The sequence below is a fragment of the Pan troglodytes genome, chromosome 23 (genome assembly GCF_028858775.2).
Source record: "Pan troglodytes isolate AG18354 chromosome 23, NHGRI_mPanTro3-v2.0_pri, whole genome shotgun sequence".
Taxonomy (NCBI): Eukaryota; Metazoa; Chordata; class Mammalia; order Primates; family Hominidae; genus Pan; species Pan troglodytes.
The window spans coordinates 3123636-3144177 of NC_086016.1; the positions used below are offsets into that span (position 1 = coordinate 3123636).

At 35.0% G+C, this 20542-nt stretch overlaps 1 protein-coding gene and 1 long non-coding RNA gene across 9 annotated transcripts in view; one reads left to right on the forward strand and one right to left on the reverse strand.

Annotated features, from left to right (window-relative positions):
• Nucleotides 1-2483: 2483 nt before the first annotated feature.
• Nucleotides 2484-20542, forward strand: part of LOC134809668 (protein FRG1B-like) — a 39211-nt gene continuing 21152 nt past the window's right edge. For 6 of the 8 annotated variants that reach the window (XR_010155943.1, XR_010155944.1, XM_063807686.1 and 3 more), the window contains exons 1-4: nt 2484-2606; nt 7617-7718; nt 11029-11120; nt 12104-12214. Coding sequence is in view for 6 of the 8 variants with exons in the window: in XM_063807686.1 (XP_063663756.1) it covers nt 2541-2606; nt 7617-7718; nt 11029-11120; nt 12104-12170 (327 nt within the window). In the remaining 2 variants the exon portion in view is untranslated. Of the gene's footprint in view, nt 2607-7616; nt 7719-11028; nt 11121-12103; nt 12215-13392; nt 13504-14365; nt 18652-20542 lie in introns of those variants that run through there. The other 2 variants (XM_063807687.1, XM_063807684.1) reach the window with 2 other exon arrangements.
• Nucleotides 16695-20542, reverse strand: part of LOC112207528 (uncharacterized) — a 160926-nt gene continuing 157078 nt past the window's right edge. Inside the window, exon 6 of the long non-coding RNA XR_010155946.1 lies at nt 16695-16824. This is a non-coding gene — a long non-coding RNA (uncharacterized LOC112207528). The remainder of the gene's footprint in view (nt 16825-20542) is intronic.

Below are 20542 nucleotides of genomic sequence, written 5' to 3' on the forward strand. Positions count from 1 at the left end.
CCATATGAACTTTAAAGTAGTTTTTTCCAATTCTGTGAAGAAAGTCATTGGCAGCTTGATGGTGATGGCATTGAATCTGTAAATTACCTTGGGCAGTATGGCCATTTTCACGATATTGATTCTTCCTACCCATGAGCATGGAATGTTCTTCCATTTGTTTATATCCTCTTTTATTTCCTTGAACAGTGGTTTGTAGTTCTCCTTGAAGAAGGACCTCTTCAAGGAGAATGTGCCAGTTTTTCTGTTTTTATGTGTACACTTCAGTGACATTTAAATACATGCACCATTTTACCTTCCCACCAGCATTGCACAGGGTTTCAGTTTCTCCACAACCTGCCCAACATTTGTTTTTCTGGTTTTCTTGGTTTCTGTTTTTTGTTTGTTTTGATAATAGCATTCTAATGGGTGTGATGTGGTATTGCATTATGGTTTTGATTTATATTTCCCTAGTGACTAGTGATGTTGAGCATCTTTTCGAGTGCTTATTGGCCATTTGTATATCATCTTTGGAGCAATGTCCATGTATATCCTTTGCCCAGTTTTGAATTGTTGTATTTGTCTTTTTGGAGTTCTCTATGTAGTCTGGATATTAATTCCTTATATTGTATGTAGTTTACAAATATATTCTCCATTCTCTGGGTTGCCTTTTACTCTGTTGACAGTGGTTCTTGATGCACAAAAGTTTTTAATTCTGATGAAGTCCAGTTTGTCTGTGTTTTCTTTTGTTGCCTGTGCCTTTGATGTTCTATATAAGAAATCATTGCCAAATTCATAGTCATGAAGCTTTTCCAATTTCTTCTAAAAGTTTTGTAACTTTATCTCTTACATTTAGGTCTGTGGTCTATTTTAAGTTACTTTTTGTGTTTGGTGTTAGATAAGGGTCCAACTTCATTTTAGCTGAAATTTTATGTATTTTAAAATTGATTATGAAAAGCATGAAATGTTTAGTTGAATAGAAAATTTTGTGCAGTGGAATTAACTGAATCTTTAAAACCTTTTTATTATGGAAATATCCAAACTAATCCATACATAGAAGAATATAATGAGTCCCCCATGTGCCCAGGCCCCAGCATTAATTATCAATATTTTGCCAATCTCGTTTCATTTACATGCACCCCCCACACACGTTTTTTCCAAGAAAATTTTAAGTAAAATCACAGATATTACATCATTTTACCCGTAAGTACATAAATGTACATTTCTTAATGTGGTATGTCTTTCTCTCATCACCTGTTTTGTTGTTTACTTTTATACATTATACTATGTCATTATCAGACCTTGTAAAATTAACAAGAATTCCTTAATATGTCATATCCAGTTAATGATTGACTCATTTCTACTCTAGTTAAAGTACAATTTAGGAGAAGGTTTGAGGATATTTTTTAACATTAAGATGTAAACTTTTATAACAACTGCTAAAATAATTGTTGCTAGAGTCTAACATTTCTATTGGCAAATTGGAAATTAGTATACATAGACATAGATTCTGCTCATTTTGCTTTCAATCTAAAATCGTTGTTAAGATTACTGGCCAGGTGCAGTGGCTCACACCTGTAATCCCAGCACTTTGGGAGGCAGAGGCGGGTGGATCACGAGGTCAGGAGTTCAAGACCAGCCTGGCCAATGTGGTGAAACCCCATCTCTACTAAAAATACAAAAAAAAAATATTTGGGCATGGTGGCAGGCTCTTGTAACTGCAGCTACTTGGGAAGATGAGGCAGAGAATTCTTTGAACCCAGGAGGTGGAGGTCGCAGTGAGCCAAGACCGCCTCACTGCACTCCAGTCTGGGTGACAGAGCAAGACTCCATCTCAAAAAAAAAAAAAAAAGATTACTATGCTAGAAAGTCTTCCTGTAGAGGCATTTTTAAGAAGCATTATGATAGGCATTGCCTCGGGAAAGCAGGCATGAATAGATGGCTGGGGTCTATCATGAGAGAGACCGTTCTCCATATATCACTTTGTACCCTCACATGTTGCCTTTTGTTTTGTTTTGGTCTTTTTTTGAGACAGGACCTTGTTCTGTCACTCAGGCTAGAGTGCAGTGGCGTGATCATAGCTCACTATAACCTTGAACTCCTGGGCTCAAGTGATCCTCTTTCACAGCTCCCCAAGTAGCTGGGATTACAGGCATGCACCCCCATGCCTGGCTGTATGTTGCTATTGTGTATTTTAAAAACCTAATCCTGACTGTGCTGGTAGTCACATGAATCTGTGCACATACATGCAAACAAGTACATGTAAAACTGGTGAAATCTGAATAAGCTTCATGGATTATATCAATGTCAGTTTCCTGATTCTAACAATGTATGATACTTATGCAGGATGTCATCATTGAGACAAAGTGAGTGAAGGATATGTGAGATCTTTGTAGTATTTCTTATGACTGCAAAATAAAAAGTTTTAAAAACTAAGTTATAATAACAAAGAACTCTGTGTCAAAACTAAAATGTAAAGTTGAAATATCAATTTTATTTTTTAGGAATCTGGTGGACGGTAACAAACTTTGGTGGAATTTCAGGAACCATAGCCATTGAAATGGATGAGGGAACCTATATACATGCACTCGACAATGGTCTTTTTACCCTGGGAGCTCCACACAAAGAAGGTTTGTGTCTGGAAGGGAAGATCCTGCCACAAATGTAGATTTTAGGACATTCATTCACTCAGGCCAAACTCTAACTAGTCTCAAACATTTTCCAAAGAAATGGAACCATTGCATTTGACTCTTCCATTTTTTAATTCCTTAATATTTACCAGCCATTGGGAAGTCCCTCTTTCTAATATAAGCATTTGAAAACATTCCATATAGTTCCATAAGAGTATCTTTGGAAATCAAAACAATATGAATAATTAAAATAGTAAGTGGAAAGAAAAAAGAAAACCTACTTGAGTCAAACATATTTGAATTTCTTTTTTATTCAGACCTATTACCAAAACTAACCTGGGTGCATTTAACAATTTGAAGTTTCCTCATTTTCTTTAGCCCATCAGAGGAAGCACTAATGAGATATGAAGTAATTAGAAGGTAAAAAGCAGTATCATTTGGTCAGCAAGGCCATCCATTGAATAAATGAAAGCGTTTAGCTTTTTTAAATAAGTGCTTATTTATGACTGTATTTTAAAACATAAAGATAAGCTATCTCGAAAGTTATTAAATAAGCATTATATCACCCTGTCTTACTCAGTGTATAAAATTAGCACTGTAGTTACAAGAACGTAAAATAGATCTTGATTCCAAAGATACAGTATTACAATGATATCAGTATATCTGAATATTCTTACATTTAATTGCAGAAGAAAATAGCCACATTTTTTAAAGCAAAATAATGTCTTTATATTTATAGCAAATGTCAAATTTATTTTCAAATGTTTTTTCTCCAATAGTTGATGAGGGCCCTAGTCCTCCAGAGCAGTTTATGGCTGTCAAATTATCTGATTCCAGGTGAGCTTATGTTGTAATATAATTAGTAACCAGTTATTTTAAAAATTTAATTGTATTCATTAAAAATTTTAGTATCTGTCTTAAGCCCACAGTAATTTTGATATAAAAAACGAAATAGCTTTTTTGAAAAGTAGATTTTGTGATCTACTTTTAGTGGATTTCCTATCAATATATAATGCTAGGCTGGAAAAAAGATATGTAAGTTAAAAATGAAGATTAATAATTTCACACACCAAGTAAGGTAGATTAAAAAATAAATCAAATAGTGCAAAACCTGGTTCACTGTTGCTATGATATTTAAACTCACTGTTTGGAAGTCTAAAGACAAACAGGAAGACTAAAAAAAGGAATATTGTTGAAACCAGCAGAGAATGTTACAGCATCATAACGACCAAAAGAATATTTTTACTCACTATTTTTACAGTCATTTTATAAAGTAGCCTTTTTTATTCTCACCTTGTGCAGAAGTATAGAATGATTCTTTGGGTAAAAGATACTGAAAGTGAATTTACATATTTTAGTAATTGGTTACATCGACATGATAATGATTTCTGTTATATAATCATTAACGTATAAAGGAGTAAAAGTCAATTCTGGCATCCAAGGAGAATCTTGGTAAGGTAAAAGAAATCATAATTTTAAAAAATCACATTAAGATGATTATTTCTGTACTTTCTTTGGAAGTCTGATAAGTAGGGTGAAAGACAAAGAATAAAAGCAGAGGAAGAAAAAATTCAATAGTTTTAAACTGCTTTACAATTATAAACAAAAAAGGAATATAAAGAAAATTAACTGACAAATGAGGAAAATATTTACAACAATCTTAATAGGCAGTGAGTTCTTACTCTTCATATGTATCTTGTATAAAATTCATAGCACTGAAGACCCCAGTAGAAAAATTGCGAACAATCAGATCTGAATAGAAAAGTGGACAAGGCACATTACCAGATAATCTAAAAACTAAAAAGGAATGGAAAAGAAAAACAATTGTTATTCTAGTTAACTACTAAAATGCAAATTAATAGGATACTGTTTTTTCCATATCACGTTTTCAAGTATTTTTTTAGAGTCATAATGTTTAAAAAAAAAATCCATGATAAAAATCATGCTGTGTTAATTTGAGGTAAGAATGTAAATGGAAGCAGCATTTTCTGGAAAACAGTTTAATGACATAAAGTTTTAGTAATTATTGAAGTTCATAACTAAAGAGGTATAATTGAAGAATGATGAATTTTGAAAATATTTGTTATGTAATATATAAGGTACAATGTTTATATTAAAAAAGCAAAATATGAAACTAAATTTAAAACTGCACTGTCCAATATGGCAACAACTAGTCACATGTAGCTTTTTTTTTTTTTTTTTTTTTGAAGGCACAGAGTCTCACTCTGTCACCCAGGCTGGAGGGCAGTGGTGTGAACATAGTTCACTATAACCTCAAATTTCTGGGCTCAAGCACTCCTCCTGCATCAGCCTCCCAAGTAGCTGGTATTACATGTGCACACCACCATGCCCAGCTAACTTTTAAAATTTTTTGTAGAGATGGGGTCTCACTATGATGTCCAGGCTGATCTTGAACTTCTTGCCTCAAGCAATTCTCCCATTGCCTTCCCAAAGCACAGAGATTACAGACGTGAGTCACCACTCAGCCACATGCATCTTCTGAACACTTGGAATATGTCCAGTCTGAAATTTTAGATATGTACACACCCACACACATACACATGTCCTGTTTTGATGTCCTATAATTAATTTTCTGTCAGTTTTTAAATTTTATCTATCTTATTAATGTATAGAATCGCCCTGAAATCTGGCTATGGAAAATATCTTGGTATAAATTCAGATGAGCTTCTTGTTGGGCATTCAGATGCAGTTGAACCAAGAGAACAATAGGAACCAGTCTTTAAAAATATAAGTGCTGTTATTGTTTATAAAAACTTCCTGTCAGTTTAACAGAAAGTCTGTAACAGTCAATCATAATATATTTAAAAAGAAAAAGTAGGATGCAATAGTATAATACATTAAATAGGAATAAATCAGTAAGAACATAGAGCCTTAAAGAGATCTCAAAATATAGTACAACAAAAATAGCTTTAGTACTTTTGCCCACAATTATTTCTGTGTACCATTAGTGCCTAGATATGGATCTCATTTCCACTGAAGAACCAGTCAATTTTAGGTCACAGAGTAGCAAAACAGAATAGTTCCTAAGTATGTTCCTTGTAGCAGAAATCATGGATGCTTTCAGAAACATTACAGACTGTAAGAGAACAGTGGAGCTAGCTAAGAACAAGTTGTGACAATTTGTGTATAAAATATAAATAATAATAGTTCATTGAAGTAAATTATCTCTAAAAGACTTTCAGTTCATAAGCTTAAATTAGTGTATGAAAAGATAGTTTTAATGTAAGAAAGAAAGATAATATACTAATTCTTAATTTTAGTAAGTAGACAGTTGTAGTATATGGATGTTTTGTTAAATCTTTGTTGATACAGAATACATGATTTCCTTTTTCTGTGTGAGAAGTAAAGATTGAACAAAAAATATGTGAGTGCTAAACTGTCTTTAAAAAGTAGATAACTATATCGAAAACAGTAAGGACCAGTGGGTACCACACAGAACAAGCAAATAGAAGATAAGCTCAGCCTTTGAGTAGCAGCTTTGGTAGTATACAATAATGAACTGAAAATAGGAACTCAGCAGTGTTTTCTAAGTTGACAGATTAAACAAACATCCCACCAGAAAGAGGTAATCACTTAGACTAATTTCTTCATCCCCTAGGATAATATCTTAAGTCAGTGACTTGAAAACTATTTTGACCCAATCCATTGAGAAATGCATTTTTACATTGCAGCCCAGCACACACATATGCATAACTGAAGCAAGAGTTGTACTTAACAATACTTACTTATCCATGTGTTATGCACCTTGATATTTCTTATTCTCTTTTACCCCTTCCTCTGTGTGTCTGTGTGTATTCCTTTTCCCCCCAGCCCACCCAATACCGTTTAGGAAACACTACATTGATTTCATTACCTGTTAATGTGTTGCAACCCCTTTGAGATGATCCTACTAGTTGTGATGAGATGTTTCTAATAAAAGTTACACCAGTAGAAAATGCCAATATTTCATAAGGCCAGGATAATGACTTAGATAGTACTAATAATACAACACTTTAGGAAAGTTCATTTCATTTTATTTTTAGGAAGGACACTAAGTTTCAAAAATTTAAATTTAAATGAAAGAGGGTCTTAAAACTCTATTTCAAAAAGGACTCAGCTGAATAATCTGTGGCACAGGTTTAAGTCACCTTGGACCACACCGCCATGTTCCAGGGCTCACCAGGAGCCATCCAGATGAGAGACCACCCAGCCCTTGGGACTTGACTAAGAAATTAAATCCATGTTATCAGCACATTTTTAACTGGATGTGATATAAGGTTAACATATTTTGTAATCATTGTATTTATAAATATTTTGTCTAAATGTTATGGTATTCCAAGTTTTCCAAAAGAATCAACCAAATACAAGTTATAAATAAACATTATATTTGTTACGGGAGTTAAGCTAACCAAATTTGTAACCCAGATTTAGATACACAAGAAAATCAGTTTTTAAAGTTTTGTTTAATAGAAAGCAGTGTAATACATCAAACATTAAACAACTAAAAATGTATATGAATATTTATTTTCACACACAAAAGTCCCTCAGACATTGATTCTTAAATTCAAAACACCAAAGGTATTGTATGTACCTTTTCATGTTTTCTAATTGTGAAGAAAATAAATTTTATTTAAAATGTTAATATTTGAATAAAGTATGCATTCATAATTATGTTTCTGTTTTTAAAGTTAATTTTCCAAACAGAACTAAATCAGTTTCATCTTCAGTAGATCTTTTAGAAAGGAAGCAATCCTACCTCATCTAATTAGAATTTAGTCCTACTAGGAAGATACATTACAAATGTTTATTGTGGTAATCTTTGAATAGTAAAATGAAAGGTGATTTTGGTTTCCTTTTCTATATGTTCTTGTATTATATTTTTCAGGTTTTTCTCTAAGTTCTTTTCTGTGATTTTTAAATCAGGGAGGAAAAATTAATTCAGTCTAAACACTTAATGTTTCTTCCACAAGAAGTATCCTCATGGCTATTTTGTTATTTTGTTTCACTTAGGGGAAAATGGCTTTGTTGGCCTCAAATAGCTGCTTTATTAGATGCAATGAAGCAGGGGACATAGAAGCAAAAAGTAAAACAGCAGAAGAAGAAATGATCAAGGTAATGATGACATTTTATACAGATGACTGCATTCACACATGCGATGTGACTGTATCTCTTTAAAATGTAAAGTCATCATTTACTGTCACTTTAAAGATTTAGTTAATAGCTTTTTATAATGTGGTGTTTCAAATAGACTCATTTTAAATTATAAATCCCATAGTTGATGGCTTGTTTATACAATATGTTAGAGAAATCAGTGCATCTAGGAACTACCTTGCCATTATCTCCATGGATTAGTATATTTTTCTGGTAGTTCCACATGTTCCTTTTAGGCTTTCATTTTCTTGTTTTCTTGCTTGTATTTTAAAATCTGATTTTTTAAATAGATAACATGTACACGTGGTCCAACATTTTTAAATAAAAGCATATAAAGATTAAGATACATGCCTGCCATGCATCTTTCTCACCTGTGTCCCAGCTCCTGTTCCTCGTTCCCTTTGTTTTTTTTTATAGCCTCCTAAAGTTTCTTTATAAACATATGAATATATTTATAATTTTCAACTGTTTTACACTAAAGACAACCTCCTCTATAGTCTTCTCGACTTTGATTTTTTTTTCCTTAAAATTGTATCTTGGAGAGTTTTCTACTATTAGTTTGAATGTAGAAAGTTTTCTCTTTGTCTTGCTTTTCCTCTCTTTCTCTCTCTCTCTTTTTTAACAGCCACACAAAATTCCATTTTAGGGATGTACCTTAATTTATTTAGTCTTTTGTAGATGGAAATTTAGGCTGTTTCCAGTCTTTTGCTCTTATAAACAGTGCTGCAGTACATAACATTGAATATGCATCAATTTGTAGATGTGCGGGTGGACCTGAAGATAAATTTCCAGAAGCAGAATTACCAGGTCGGGGTATACGTGTTTGTATTTATGTAATGCTTGAGCTTCTGTGATGATAATCACTCTATGAAACATAAAAAATCATAGCAGAACTTCTGAGGCCTTAGGCCTTACATTTTAAAAATATTTTTATTAATAGTACCTGTCTTCTTTGCATTAGGAGAAACATGAATCACATAAATCATGGTTTTTATTTTATTTTTAAAATTCATGTGCATCACTAAGCTGGAAATAAAAGTTCCTTATTCCAGGCTAAATTCCCTCATCCATAGTCAGATGTGTTATCCATTGCACCAGTGGCCTGTGCCCTCCCTAATCCTACTCTTTGTTTTACATCATTGTAAAAGTTACACAGACATCTTCATATCAAGGTGAAATTCCAAATAATACTGTTAATATAACCTAGATAAATCAGGTAGTTAACTGGAACTTGATGAAAACATTTAAGGATTAATTTTTTAGACTCACAAAAGCCACTGATCTTTAATGATATACATATACCAGGATGTGTCTAAGGAATAACTCCCACCTTCTTGACACATGGTTTTTCTGTGTCTTGGCATTCCATCGCAGTACTGAGCAAAGGCACTGATCTTTAATGATAAACATATACCAGGATGTGTCTAAAGAATAACTCCCCCCTTCTCGACACATGGCTTTTCTGTGTCTTGGCATTCCATCCCAGTACTGAGCATCCAGAACCTTACTTTGTTTGCCTCTGTTGGGAATCACAGGTTGCATCCAGTCTGACCCAGATTTGCTCTGTAAGGCATTGTGGGGGCCAGAGTGGAAGGCTCTAAGAGAGGGGGCAAATGCCTTTTCTAAAATGCCCTTCATTCTTATAATTAGAGCATAAAAATTTATGTTACATTTTTCTCTACTACCAATGTAATTTAAAAGCATCTATCAATTCTCTGTATGTGCTTCATGTTAGATTTCCGGTCATATGTTTGATTTTCTTTTTAGAATAGTCTTGATTTCAGATAATTTCAAATCTAAAGCTCAAACAATTTCAATCTAAAATGTAGGTATTTTCTTACAGTTAGAGAAGTGAAATGTTATATTTTTTCATTGCATGCATCCGGCACATGCGTTGTAGTCTTGAATTTCCATAATGCTCCTGTGAGGTGGATGTGAACTCAGCCTTACAGACAGGAAGACAGCCTCTGACCCTCCTTACATCCTCGTGGTTTTTGTCAGTCAGTTCATGGAAATCACAGTGATTTCAAGGTGTGGTAAGACAGGATGTGTACCCAGGCCCAGCTGACTCCAGAGGCCACTCTCAGTATTTCATAGCACATTGCTTCTCAGGAAACAGGTCATTGGGGAAATGCAGATGGGTTTGTGACTTACATTTAATTTTATTTATTTATATTTTATTGTATCATGTTTAAATTATTTTTCATCTGGATATCATCACAAAAGTGTTACTGAAGGCAACAATTGCAAATATATGTGCAGTGCTTTGCACTTATACAAAGATACAAAGATACTTATACAAAGATTGCATTTTTCATGATTTAAAGCAATTTTCAGATGAAATACAAAGTTTTCTGGGTCTTTTTGGTTAGTCAAGTACTTGGAAGCTCTGAACAGTGATTATTTAGGACTCTTTTTGTACCATTTAATTGCAGGCTGTCCTAATCTCTGTCAGCCCTTCACCTTTATGAGCTTGCCTTGTCTACCAGAACACAGACCCCTCTTACTAAAGGTAGCATTGTGCCACAGGCCCTAGCAGGGAATGTTTTCAGGTCTGGGACCCCTCCAATCAAAACTGTCACAAAGATGTCATTGGCACAAACACGTTATTTGTCATCACTTTCTAAGCAGCCCTGGAACTGGACTCTGGCCACAGAGATCCTTTAGGAGACTTGAGTCCTTACCATTGCCAATTGCCTGTTCTGTGGGCGATCCTAATTGTTGAATGCAGATTAATTAACTTATGACATGTGATAGTAAACATCTATCCAAACTTAGGAGGATATAAGAAGCTAGTAAAAGAGGTGGGTTCCAATTAATTAAAAACAAGTTGTGTAATGTTAAAAGATTTAATACTTTGGTAATAGTCTGTGCAATGTAAAATAGCTATTAAGCTTTTAATCTGATCAAATGAACACTTGTCTACTAGGGATAATTTGATCCCAGTGTATTCACTTGGCGGACAAAATTAAATTAATGATTTCTTTATTGCCTAGCAGGATCTGATGTGTAAAGTGTTTCTGAAATAATTTTGTCTGTAGTGTTTCTGACACAAGGGCTGTGGAGAAAGCATGTGATAGCACTTACTCATATAGATTATATATATGAAGTAAAAACACATAGCCAGAACCTGTCTTTTTCTGAATATTGTTGCTCAGTTAATTTTTTCTTCTGCATAAGAAATCATCTCGAATGTTCTTATGTGATGCGTAAAGTGGGGAAGGTGGAAGATAAACATATAACCCATTGGATTCTCTTTTCCAATATCTAGATTAGATCCTGTGCTGAAAGAGAAACCAAGAAAAAAGATGACATTCCAGAAGAAGACAAAGGAAATGTAAAACAATGTGAAATCAATTATGTGTATGTATGATTTTCCTTTTAGACCTACAGATTTGACAGTGAAGTGCTTCTCAAAGTGCTTTCAAAATAAATTACCTAATTAGCTGGGGATGGTGATGCATGCCTGTAGGCCCAGCTACACGGAAGGCTGAGACAGGAGGATTGAGCCCAGGAGTTCAAGGCTGCGGTGAGCTCGGATCACCACTGCATTCCAGCCTGGGTGACAGAGTAAGACCCTGTCTGAAAAAATGAAAACTGATGGACAAGAAGAGGCAACACAATGTAGCCTCTAGGACAGAGCACTGAGCTAAATGCTTTTCTCTTCTTGAGGGTTCAGTTTTCCTAATCATCCTACCAGCTCCCAAAGGTAGTCACTCTGGTTAGTCAATCTCTCTATTCATTCATAGAATGGGCCTGATGCCAGTCAAAGGCTGTGCTATGGCCAGGACACAGGGGACTCCAGCCAGCATGACTTAATAGAAGTGGGGCCTTCTGCTACCCAGTCAATGAGTGGCCCTCCTCTTGAGAGGTTATGAAGGTCATCTTTTTTGTTCAAAATCTCCAGCTTATTTAAAAAAATACAATTAGACTTTTTTTTTTTTCTCCCCCGAGACAGAGTCTCACTCTGTCCCCCAGACTGGAGTGCAGTGCCATGATCTCGGCTCATCGCATCCTCCTCCTCCCAGGTTCATGTGATTCTCCTGCCTCAGACTCCCGAGTAGCTGGGACTATAGGCACGCACCACTGCACTTGGCTAATTTTTGAATTTTTAGTAGAGATGGGGTTTCACCATGTTGGCCAGGCTGTTCTTGAACTCCTGACCTCGAGTGATCCGCCTGCCTTGGCCTCCCAAAGTGCTGGGATTGCTGGCATGAGCCACTGTCCCTGGCCTACAATTAGATCTTTTTAATAAGTGAAAAAGAAATTAACAGTATTTACAAATTTAATAGTAAATATGTATAATCAGTTTGAGGTATTTTTCAATGAAGACATTTTCTTTGCAGAAAGAAATTTCAGAGCTTCCAAGACCACAAACTTAAAATAAGTAAAGAAGAGAGTAAAATTCTTTAAAAAGGCTCAGAAAGATGGATTTTTCATGAGACGCTTCTGGACAGGTAGCTATTTATTTACTTATTTTCACTATTTTCAGTAGCCCATAGAAATGGCATGTAGAAAACCTATATTCTCTTAAATTACTGTAGTTTTCACATTTTTGTCTTTATTTCTAATTTATGAGTGTGGCAATATTACCTAGAGAGGACATCATGAGTTTGGGAAAAGACTGTCAAGAAAGAATATCTAAAAATTATAACCGATTCTAAGTATATATTTTAAGAAATTCAAGTTTGACTGTATCTACTTCATAAATTTATCATCATCTTTTTATAACTATTAGAACCAGAGTTAGAAAGAAGCAGTTTGACTAATATAAAAATTATGTGGATTCTGTTAGAGTAGTTCAGGTTCCTTAAAATAAGCATAGATCAACTAAAAAACTAAGTATAAAAGCTGAACAAGTGAAATTGAAGCAGTTTTATTGTAAGATTTGGAAGAGTGCAGGATGTTTATCATAGCACATTATTAATATTTATTACTCTTCCTATGTAGATAAGTAGTGTCCTAGATTTACAACATAGAAAAACAGGTAGAGACATTTAGCTGTGAGTGTACAAGTATAAATCAATTAAGTGCCAGATTTTGATAATCACCAGCCGCTCATTCAAGTCCTATGTTGCAAAGTTACTCTTACATTTTTTTTACATTACTTGATAAAGGCAATGTTTAATTACATATTTTCTATTAACTAGCTGGTAGAGTTCATACCTAAAGTCAGTAAATAATGTTAAGAGTTTTTTCCAGCTGAGCAAATGAGTATGTATCTAGTTGTTAGAAATCAAGAAGAGGATATAAAATATAATCAGGATGTGGACTCTAAAACGGAATAACCTCTATGTCCTGTAACTTTTATCACTCGTAATAATACAGCATTCTCACCCTATTAAATGGAAATTTAAAGCATCTTTAAATTCTAGAATAATTAAAATTGTTATTTGGATTGAAAAAGCCCTTAGGTGACATTTATTGAATATTAGGAAATAACTTTTATAAGATTAGAATCCATTTTTTATAGAAACCAAATTTGAAAGTATACATATTTTAATATAAGTGTTGTGGTAATACAGTAACCAAAATTGAACACACAGTTTTAAAGCTTTTTATATTTAGTAGCAGTTGAATATATGTGGCATGTTTTACATAGATTAATTTTACTATTTTTCTTTGTTTAAAAAAGATAACCAAATTGAAAGCCGACAGATACTGCAAATGACTGGGATTTTTGTTTCTGCCTTATCTTTTTGTATTTTTTTCTGAATAAAATATTCAGAGGAAATGCTTTTACAGAGTTCTTGAGTTGTTGTGAAATTATTATTTAGCTAGTACCTAGTTTAACCAGGATTAAACAAGTTTAATCAGGATTCTTCATGGATGTACTTTTTAGCTAACTACAGTTTTTCACATGGAAATGAAACTTACAGTACACACTTAACATACCACATAATTTTTTTCTGGATTTCCTGTCCTGAAGCATGAAGTGTAGTAGAAACCAATTCTTCCTGCGCTACTTGTGGAATCTTTCTTACTGGATCATAATCTTACTTACTTTATACAATAGATGCTTAATCAGTGCCTTTAAAAGGAAGTTAGAAACTCCCAATCCAATCAACAAGGCTTTGATTCTACCTCCTAAGTAGTATCCAGATCACAGACAATCCAAATATCAGAACTAGGGGACCGGGCAGAAAGGACAAATCATCTATTAGGGAGTGGGACAGAAAGTAGAAACATTACAAAGGAGCAAGTAGTCTCAGAACAGAGGGGAGAGTAGTACTGGGAAAACTCCCTACTGAGGAAAGGTTTGCCACAGTGGATATGTATGTGATGCTTTTGTCCTCTTGGGCTGGAATGGAAGCTGATAAAGAAGTTCAGACGCTACGTGTTGCTTAGGTCTGCTTTGTTGAAGCCTGTCTCTTTCAGAGTTCCTAAACACAATATTCCCGTGGCATCTAATCCCAGTGAGTGCTCCAAATCCAGGCTGTGTATCAGATGCCACGGGAAATTCTGCCTCAGGACTGAGGTTGGTTCAAGTGATACAAACCACAGAATGAGGAACACGCCTTCAGGAGACTGAATCCTGCTTCCCAACCCTAGCTTGGTATTCCATGTCAACCCGTTCACCCTCATGTTCCCTTGGTTCCTCTCCCCAGTCCAGCGAGCAGAACTGATTACAGATCTTGACAACAGAAGATACAGATTTAAAATAACTTGCCTGTTCCCGTGGACTTTATCCACTAGTGGAGGAGGACAAGTGGACAAGGGGAGAGGGTAGGTGGGGGCTCCTTCCCTATTCCTCCCATTCCACTTTATACAAACCCTAGCTAGACCACTGGGAGAGCAACGGAGGTTAAGAATGACTGCATCTAAATATTGTCATCTGGTCCACTCTTCTTCCATCTTGTACACAAGAATATCATGAGTTTTGGTTAAAGCACTACTGAAACCAAGATAAACTCTGGCTTAGCATGCCCCTGACGGATCAGTCTAGTAATCATATCAAAACCAAGACTACCTAAAAGCACTAACCAAAGGAAAGCTCCCTCACCCCAACCTATGACTGCTCACATTTTTCAGATTGAATCATTTCAATTGTATTTTAAGGTTCATTGACTCTTTACCACCTCCAAGCTGCTCCTGAACACAACTGATTGTTATTTTTTAATTTTGAAAACTTTCTCACTTCTAGAATTTCCACTTGAGCCTTTGTTATTATTGTAGTTTCTTCTTCTCTGCTGTGATTTCCTATCCATTTATTTTATGGGTTTTTAGGGTTTTGATTTTAGTAAGAATTACAATAACTACTTTAAAAATCCACACTAATTCCAACATCTGGGTCATCTCGAGGTCAGTCTCTATTGATTGCCTTTTTCTTTGAATATGTTTCTTTATATGTTTGATATAATGGGATTGAATTCTGAATATTGTAAAACTAGATTCTGTTTTGTTCCTCTGAAAATTTTAATAATTTTATGTTGTATTTGTTGTATTTTGCTTGATTGTTTCTTTCTATTGTATACTTTACAATATATTTTCTTCCAATGGTTTTAACATTTCTATTTCTCAAAATATTTATGTTTATGTTAAAAATTATACAAAGTAACTTGGTGCAGTGGCTCCCATCTGTAATCCCAGAACTTTTAGAGGCCAAGGCAGGAGGGTCACTCGAGCCCAGGAGTTGGAAACCAGCCTAGACAACAGGACAAGACCCTGTCTCCACAAAAAATTATTAGGATGGTGCAAAAAGTAATTGCGGGTTTTGCCATTACTTTCAATGGCAAAACCCGCAATTACTCTTGCACCAACCTGATAAAAAAATAAGCTGGGTATGGTGGTGGCGTGTGCCTGTGGTCTCAGCTATTTGGGAAGTGAAGGCAGAGGTGGGAGGATTGCTGGAGCCCAGGAGTTCCAGACCAGCCTGAGAACCTGTCTCTATGAGAAAAATAAATAAATAAATAAATAGCTGGGCCCATGTACCTGTGGTACTAGCAACTTGGGAGGCAAAGGCAGAGGTGCCAGAATCACTTGAGCCCAGAAGCTCAAGGCTGCAGGGCACTGTGATTGTGCCACTGCACTCCAGCCTGAGTGATGGAGCATGACCCTGACTCCAAATAATAATAATAATTACAAAAAGGAAAGACCTAGAACACCAGGTTAGGGTTAAGTATTCTAAAATTCAGCTGACTTACTCTGTTCACTATAAAGCAGGTTGCCACAGAAAATATAGCATGCCCAGTTAATTTGAAATTTCAGATAAACAAATACTTTTTTCAGTGTAAGTATATCCCATGCAGTATTTGGGACATGTGTATACTAAAATATTATTCCTTGTTTATCTGAAATTGAAATTTAACTGGGTATTACATAATTATAGCAGCCTGACCATAAAAGATATGAGCTGAGCAAAATTCTACTTTAAACTTCAAGATTTATAATAATGCATTATTAATCAAGAACTATTATTTACTGAAAACTGTGTAGATCCCCGTATTTATCTTTTTAAATGTGGAACTAGGAAAGCTACATAAAGAACATTTATAGAAATAAATGACTGTTCTATAGCTGAAAGGAAAACTCTAGCTTTCATTTTTCTCCCCAAACTTAAGGTTTATTCTACATTTGTATAAACAATAAAATTACAGCTCAACTTTGGAAGCACAGATCATAATATAAAAATAAAGCAAAGATCCCAGAAACATTTAACAGGCAACAAATCTTTCACATCATCTTACTATATCAACTAAACATATAATAACTTAGAATGATCCATTAATTATAAGTAAAGAATAAATTCTTTTACAAAGCATAACTATTAATATTATTGACCATCATAAGAGCAAATATTTTAAGTAAAACACCATGAATACTTTACAGAAAGGAGCGAGTTGCAGACACAGTCATTCTTGGATTTCTTTCAACACCAGGCTTTCTTCCCTTTTTACCTGAACTGGGAGTTGAATATTTCCTCTCTTTGCCCTCTGACCCTCTAGTCTCTGAAGCATCTTTTGTACTAGAGGTATGTGCAGAGACTTCCTGGAAATTTGGATTTCTAAATTGTGCTGTTGTATCTTCTAGGCACTGCAGTGATCCAGATATAGAGCTGTTGCTCTTGCTTGTGTAAGTGTAACATTTTGATTCAAAAAAGGAAGTAAAAGGAAGAGAGTTGATTACATTTGGCTACTGACATTAATAATAATAAATAATAATTGTACTTGTAATATAAACATCTGAAAGTTTTAGTTCTAAGAATGGGTGTCCACATAAGAAAATTATGTAAAAATAATTAATGTCTATTATAATTACTTTTCTTTAACCAAAGAAAAAGTATAATTTAAAGATGGCTGTTTAAGGATCAAATTGCAGCCATTGGTAAAAGTAGATATTAGTCATATTTATTAACTGACACACAGTGATACTGAAGGCACTTACTTCTCAAGAAACATCATTTTTTCCCAACAAGAACATACTACATCCTAGACATGAAATGAAAATAAGCTTTAATTTTCACCACAGGAGGGCGACAATCAGAGAACTGAGGTGGTACAGATCCATTAGAGGACCATATCCATGAGTCCATCAGTCTCTACTGTAGGACAGAGCAAGAATTTTTAAAGAATCTCGGTAAAGGCTCCTTTTCAAAAAAATACAAAGATTAAAGCCTTTGAAACGTAAATTATTTTTTCCAGTTATTACATTGAGGACAAAGTTATAGTTGCAAAGTTAAGATTTTTATAACTATCCCTAAAATTGATTCTCTGTGACTCCCTTGATCTACATATGTTAAGGAAAAAGGCAAGATAAAGATGTGTTAAATATTTTCCAGTTTTTAATAATCAGTTTTAATATAAGGTATACCCAAATAATGGTTAATTAAATGACAATGAAAGAATGTTATAGCAGAGGCTCACTTATCAACATGCCTTGAAATTAAAGGTTTATAAGGTGCATAAGGGCAAAGTTTTTGATGTTGCCATTACATTCACAAAAGTATCTGAGGCGTGTACAGCATGAAGTTCACTAAGTGCTTGCAACATAACCAGCACTAAATTTTGTTGAATAAATAAATGAATAATTTTGTATAGCATCTGTCCAAAATCTCTGATGTAAAAATGAAAATAATCTGAAAATATGCAAAACTGAAATTTCCCACATACGGCTGCCAATTCGGACAAACAATAAGATGAATTTCAAAATGAGAACATGACAATAAAATCAAGTTTCAAAATGGCTGGCCTTTTTTAGCAATACCCATGTTCAAAAAAAGGAATAAGACATCAATTGTTTTGAGAACCAAAATTTCACTGCTGCTTTTCTCACACCCTGTTGTTAATCTAAGCCCCCATGCTCTTACTGTAAATAACAGATTTTCCTCATAAAATACAAGAAACAGGCAGGGTGACTGTCAATAACAGATATTCATCATCAAATACAAGAAACAGGCCAGGCACGGTGGCTCACACCTGTAATCCCAGCAATTTGGGAGGCTGAAGCGGGTGGATCACTTGAGGCCAGGAGTTTGAGACAAGCCTGGCCAACATGGTGAAACCTCATCTCTACTAAAAATACAAAAATTAGCTGGGTGTGGTGGCAGGCACCTGTAATCCCAGCCAATCAGGAGGCTGAGGCAAGAGAATCGCTTGAACCTGGGAGGTGGAGGTTACAGTGAACTGAGATTGAGCCACTGTACTCCAGCCTGGGCGACAGAGCAAGACTCTGCCTTAAACAAATAAATACACAACATAACAGAATCACTGGGACACATTCAAAGCAGTGTGTAGAGGGAAATTTATAGCACTGAATGCCCACAAGAGAAAGCAAGAAAGATCCAAAACTGACACCTTAACATCACAATTAAAAGAACTAGAAAAGCAAGAGCAAACACATTCAAAAGCTAGCAGAAGGCAAGAAATAACTAAAATCAGGGAAGAACTGAAGGAAATAGAGACATAAAAAACCCTTCAAAAAATTAAGTAATCCAGGAGCTGGTTTTTTGAAAAGATCAACAAAATCGATAGATCACTAGCAAGACTAATAAAGAAGAAAAGAGAGAAGAATCAAATAGGTGCAATAAAAAATGATAAAGGGGATATCATCACCGATCCCACAGAAATACAAACTACCGTCCGAGAATACTAAAAATACCTCTACACAAATAAACTGGAAAATCTAGAAGAAATTGATAAATTCCTTGACGCATACATCTTCCCAAGACTAAACCAGAAAGAAGTTGAATCTCTGAACAGACAAATAACAGGCTCTGAAATTGTGGCAATAATCAATAGCTTACCATCCAAAAAAAGTCCAGGACCAGATAGATTCACAGCTGAATTCTACCAGAGGTACAAGGAGGAAATGGTACCATTCCTTCTGAAACTATTCCAATCAATAGAAAAAGAGGGAATCCTCCCTAACTCATTTTATGAGGCCAGCATCATCTTGATACCAAAGCCTGGCAGAGATACAACCAAAACAGAGAATTTTAGACCAATATCCTTGATGAACATTGACGCAAAAATCCTCAATAAAATACTGGCAAACCAAATCCAGCAGCACATCAAAAAGCTTATCCACCATGATCAAGTGGGCTTCATCCCTGAGATGCAAGGCTGGTTCAACATATGCAAATCAATAAATGTAATCCAGCATATAAACAGAGCCAAAGACAAAAACCACATGATTATCTCAATAGATGCAGAAAAGGCCTTTGGCAAAATTCAACAAAACTTCATGCTAAAAACTCTCAATAAATTAGGTATTGATGAGACATATCTCATAATAATAAGAGCTATCTATGACAAACCCACAGCCAATATCATACCGAATGGACAAAAACTGGAAGCATTCCCTTTGAAAACTGACACAAGACTGGGATGCCCTCTCTCACAACTCCTATTCAACATAGTGTTGGAAGTCCTGGCCAGGGCAATCAGTCAGGAGAAGGAAATAAATGATATTCAATTAGGAAAAGAGGAAGTCAAATTGTCCCTGTTTGCAGACGACATGATTGTATATCTAGAAAACCACATTGTCTCAGCCTAAAATCTCCTTAAGCTGATGAGCAACTTCAGCAAAGTCTCAGGATACAAAATCAATGTACAAAAATCACAAGCATTCTTATACACCAATAACAGACAAACAGACAGCCAAATCATGAGTGAACTCCCATTCAAAATTGCTTCAAAGAATAAAAAACCTAGGAATCCAACTTACAAGGGATGCGAAGGACCTCTTCAAGGAGAACTACAAACCATTGCTCAATGAAATAAAAGAGGATACAAACAAACGGAAGAACATTCCATGTTCATGGGTAGGCAGAATCAATATCGTGAAAATGGCCATACTGCCCAAGGTAATTTATAGATTCAATGCCATCCCCATCAAGATACCAATGACTTTCTTCACAGAAATGGAAAAAACTACTTTAAAGTTCATATGGAACCAAAAAAGGGGCCGCATTGCCGAGTCAATCCTAAGCCCAAAGAACAAAGCAGGAGGCATCATGCTACCTGACTTCAAACTATACTACAAGGCTACAGTAACCGAAGCAGCATGGTACTGGTACCCAAACAGAGATATAGATTAATGGAACAGAACAGAGCCCTCAGAAAAAATGCTACATATCTACAACCATCTGGTCTTTGACAAACCTGACAAAAACAAGAAATGGGGAAAGGATTCCCTATTTAATAAATGGTGCTAGGAAAACTGGCTAGCCATATGTAGAAAGCTGAAACTGGATCCCTTCCTTACACCTTATACAAAAATTAATTCAAGATGGATTAAAGACTTACATGTTAGACCTAAAACCATAAAAACCCTAGAAGAAAACC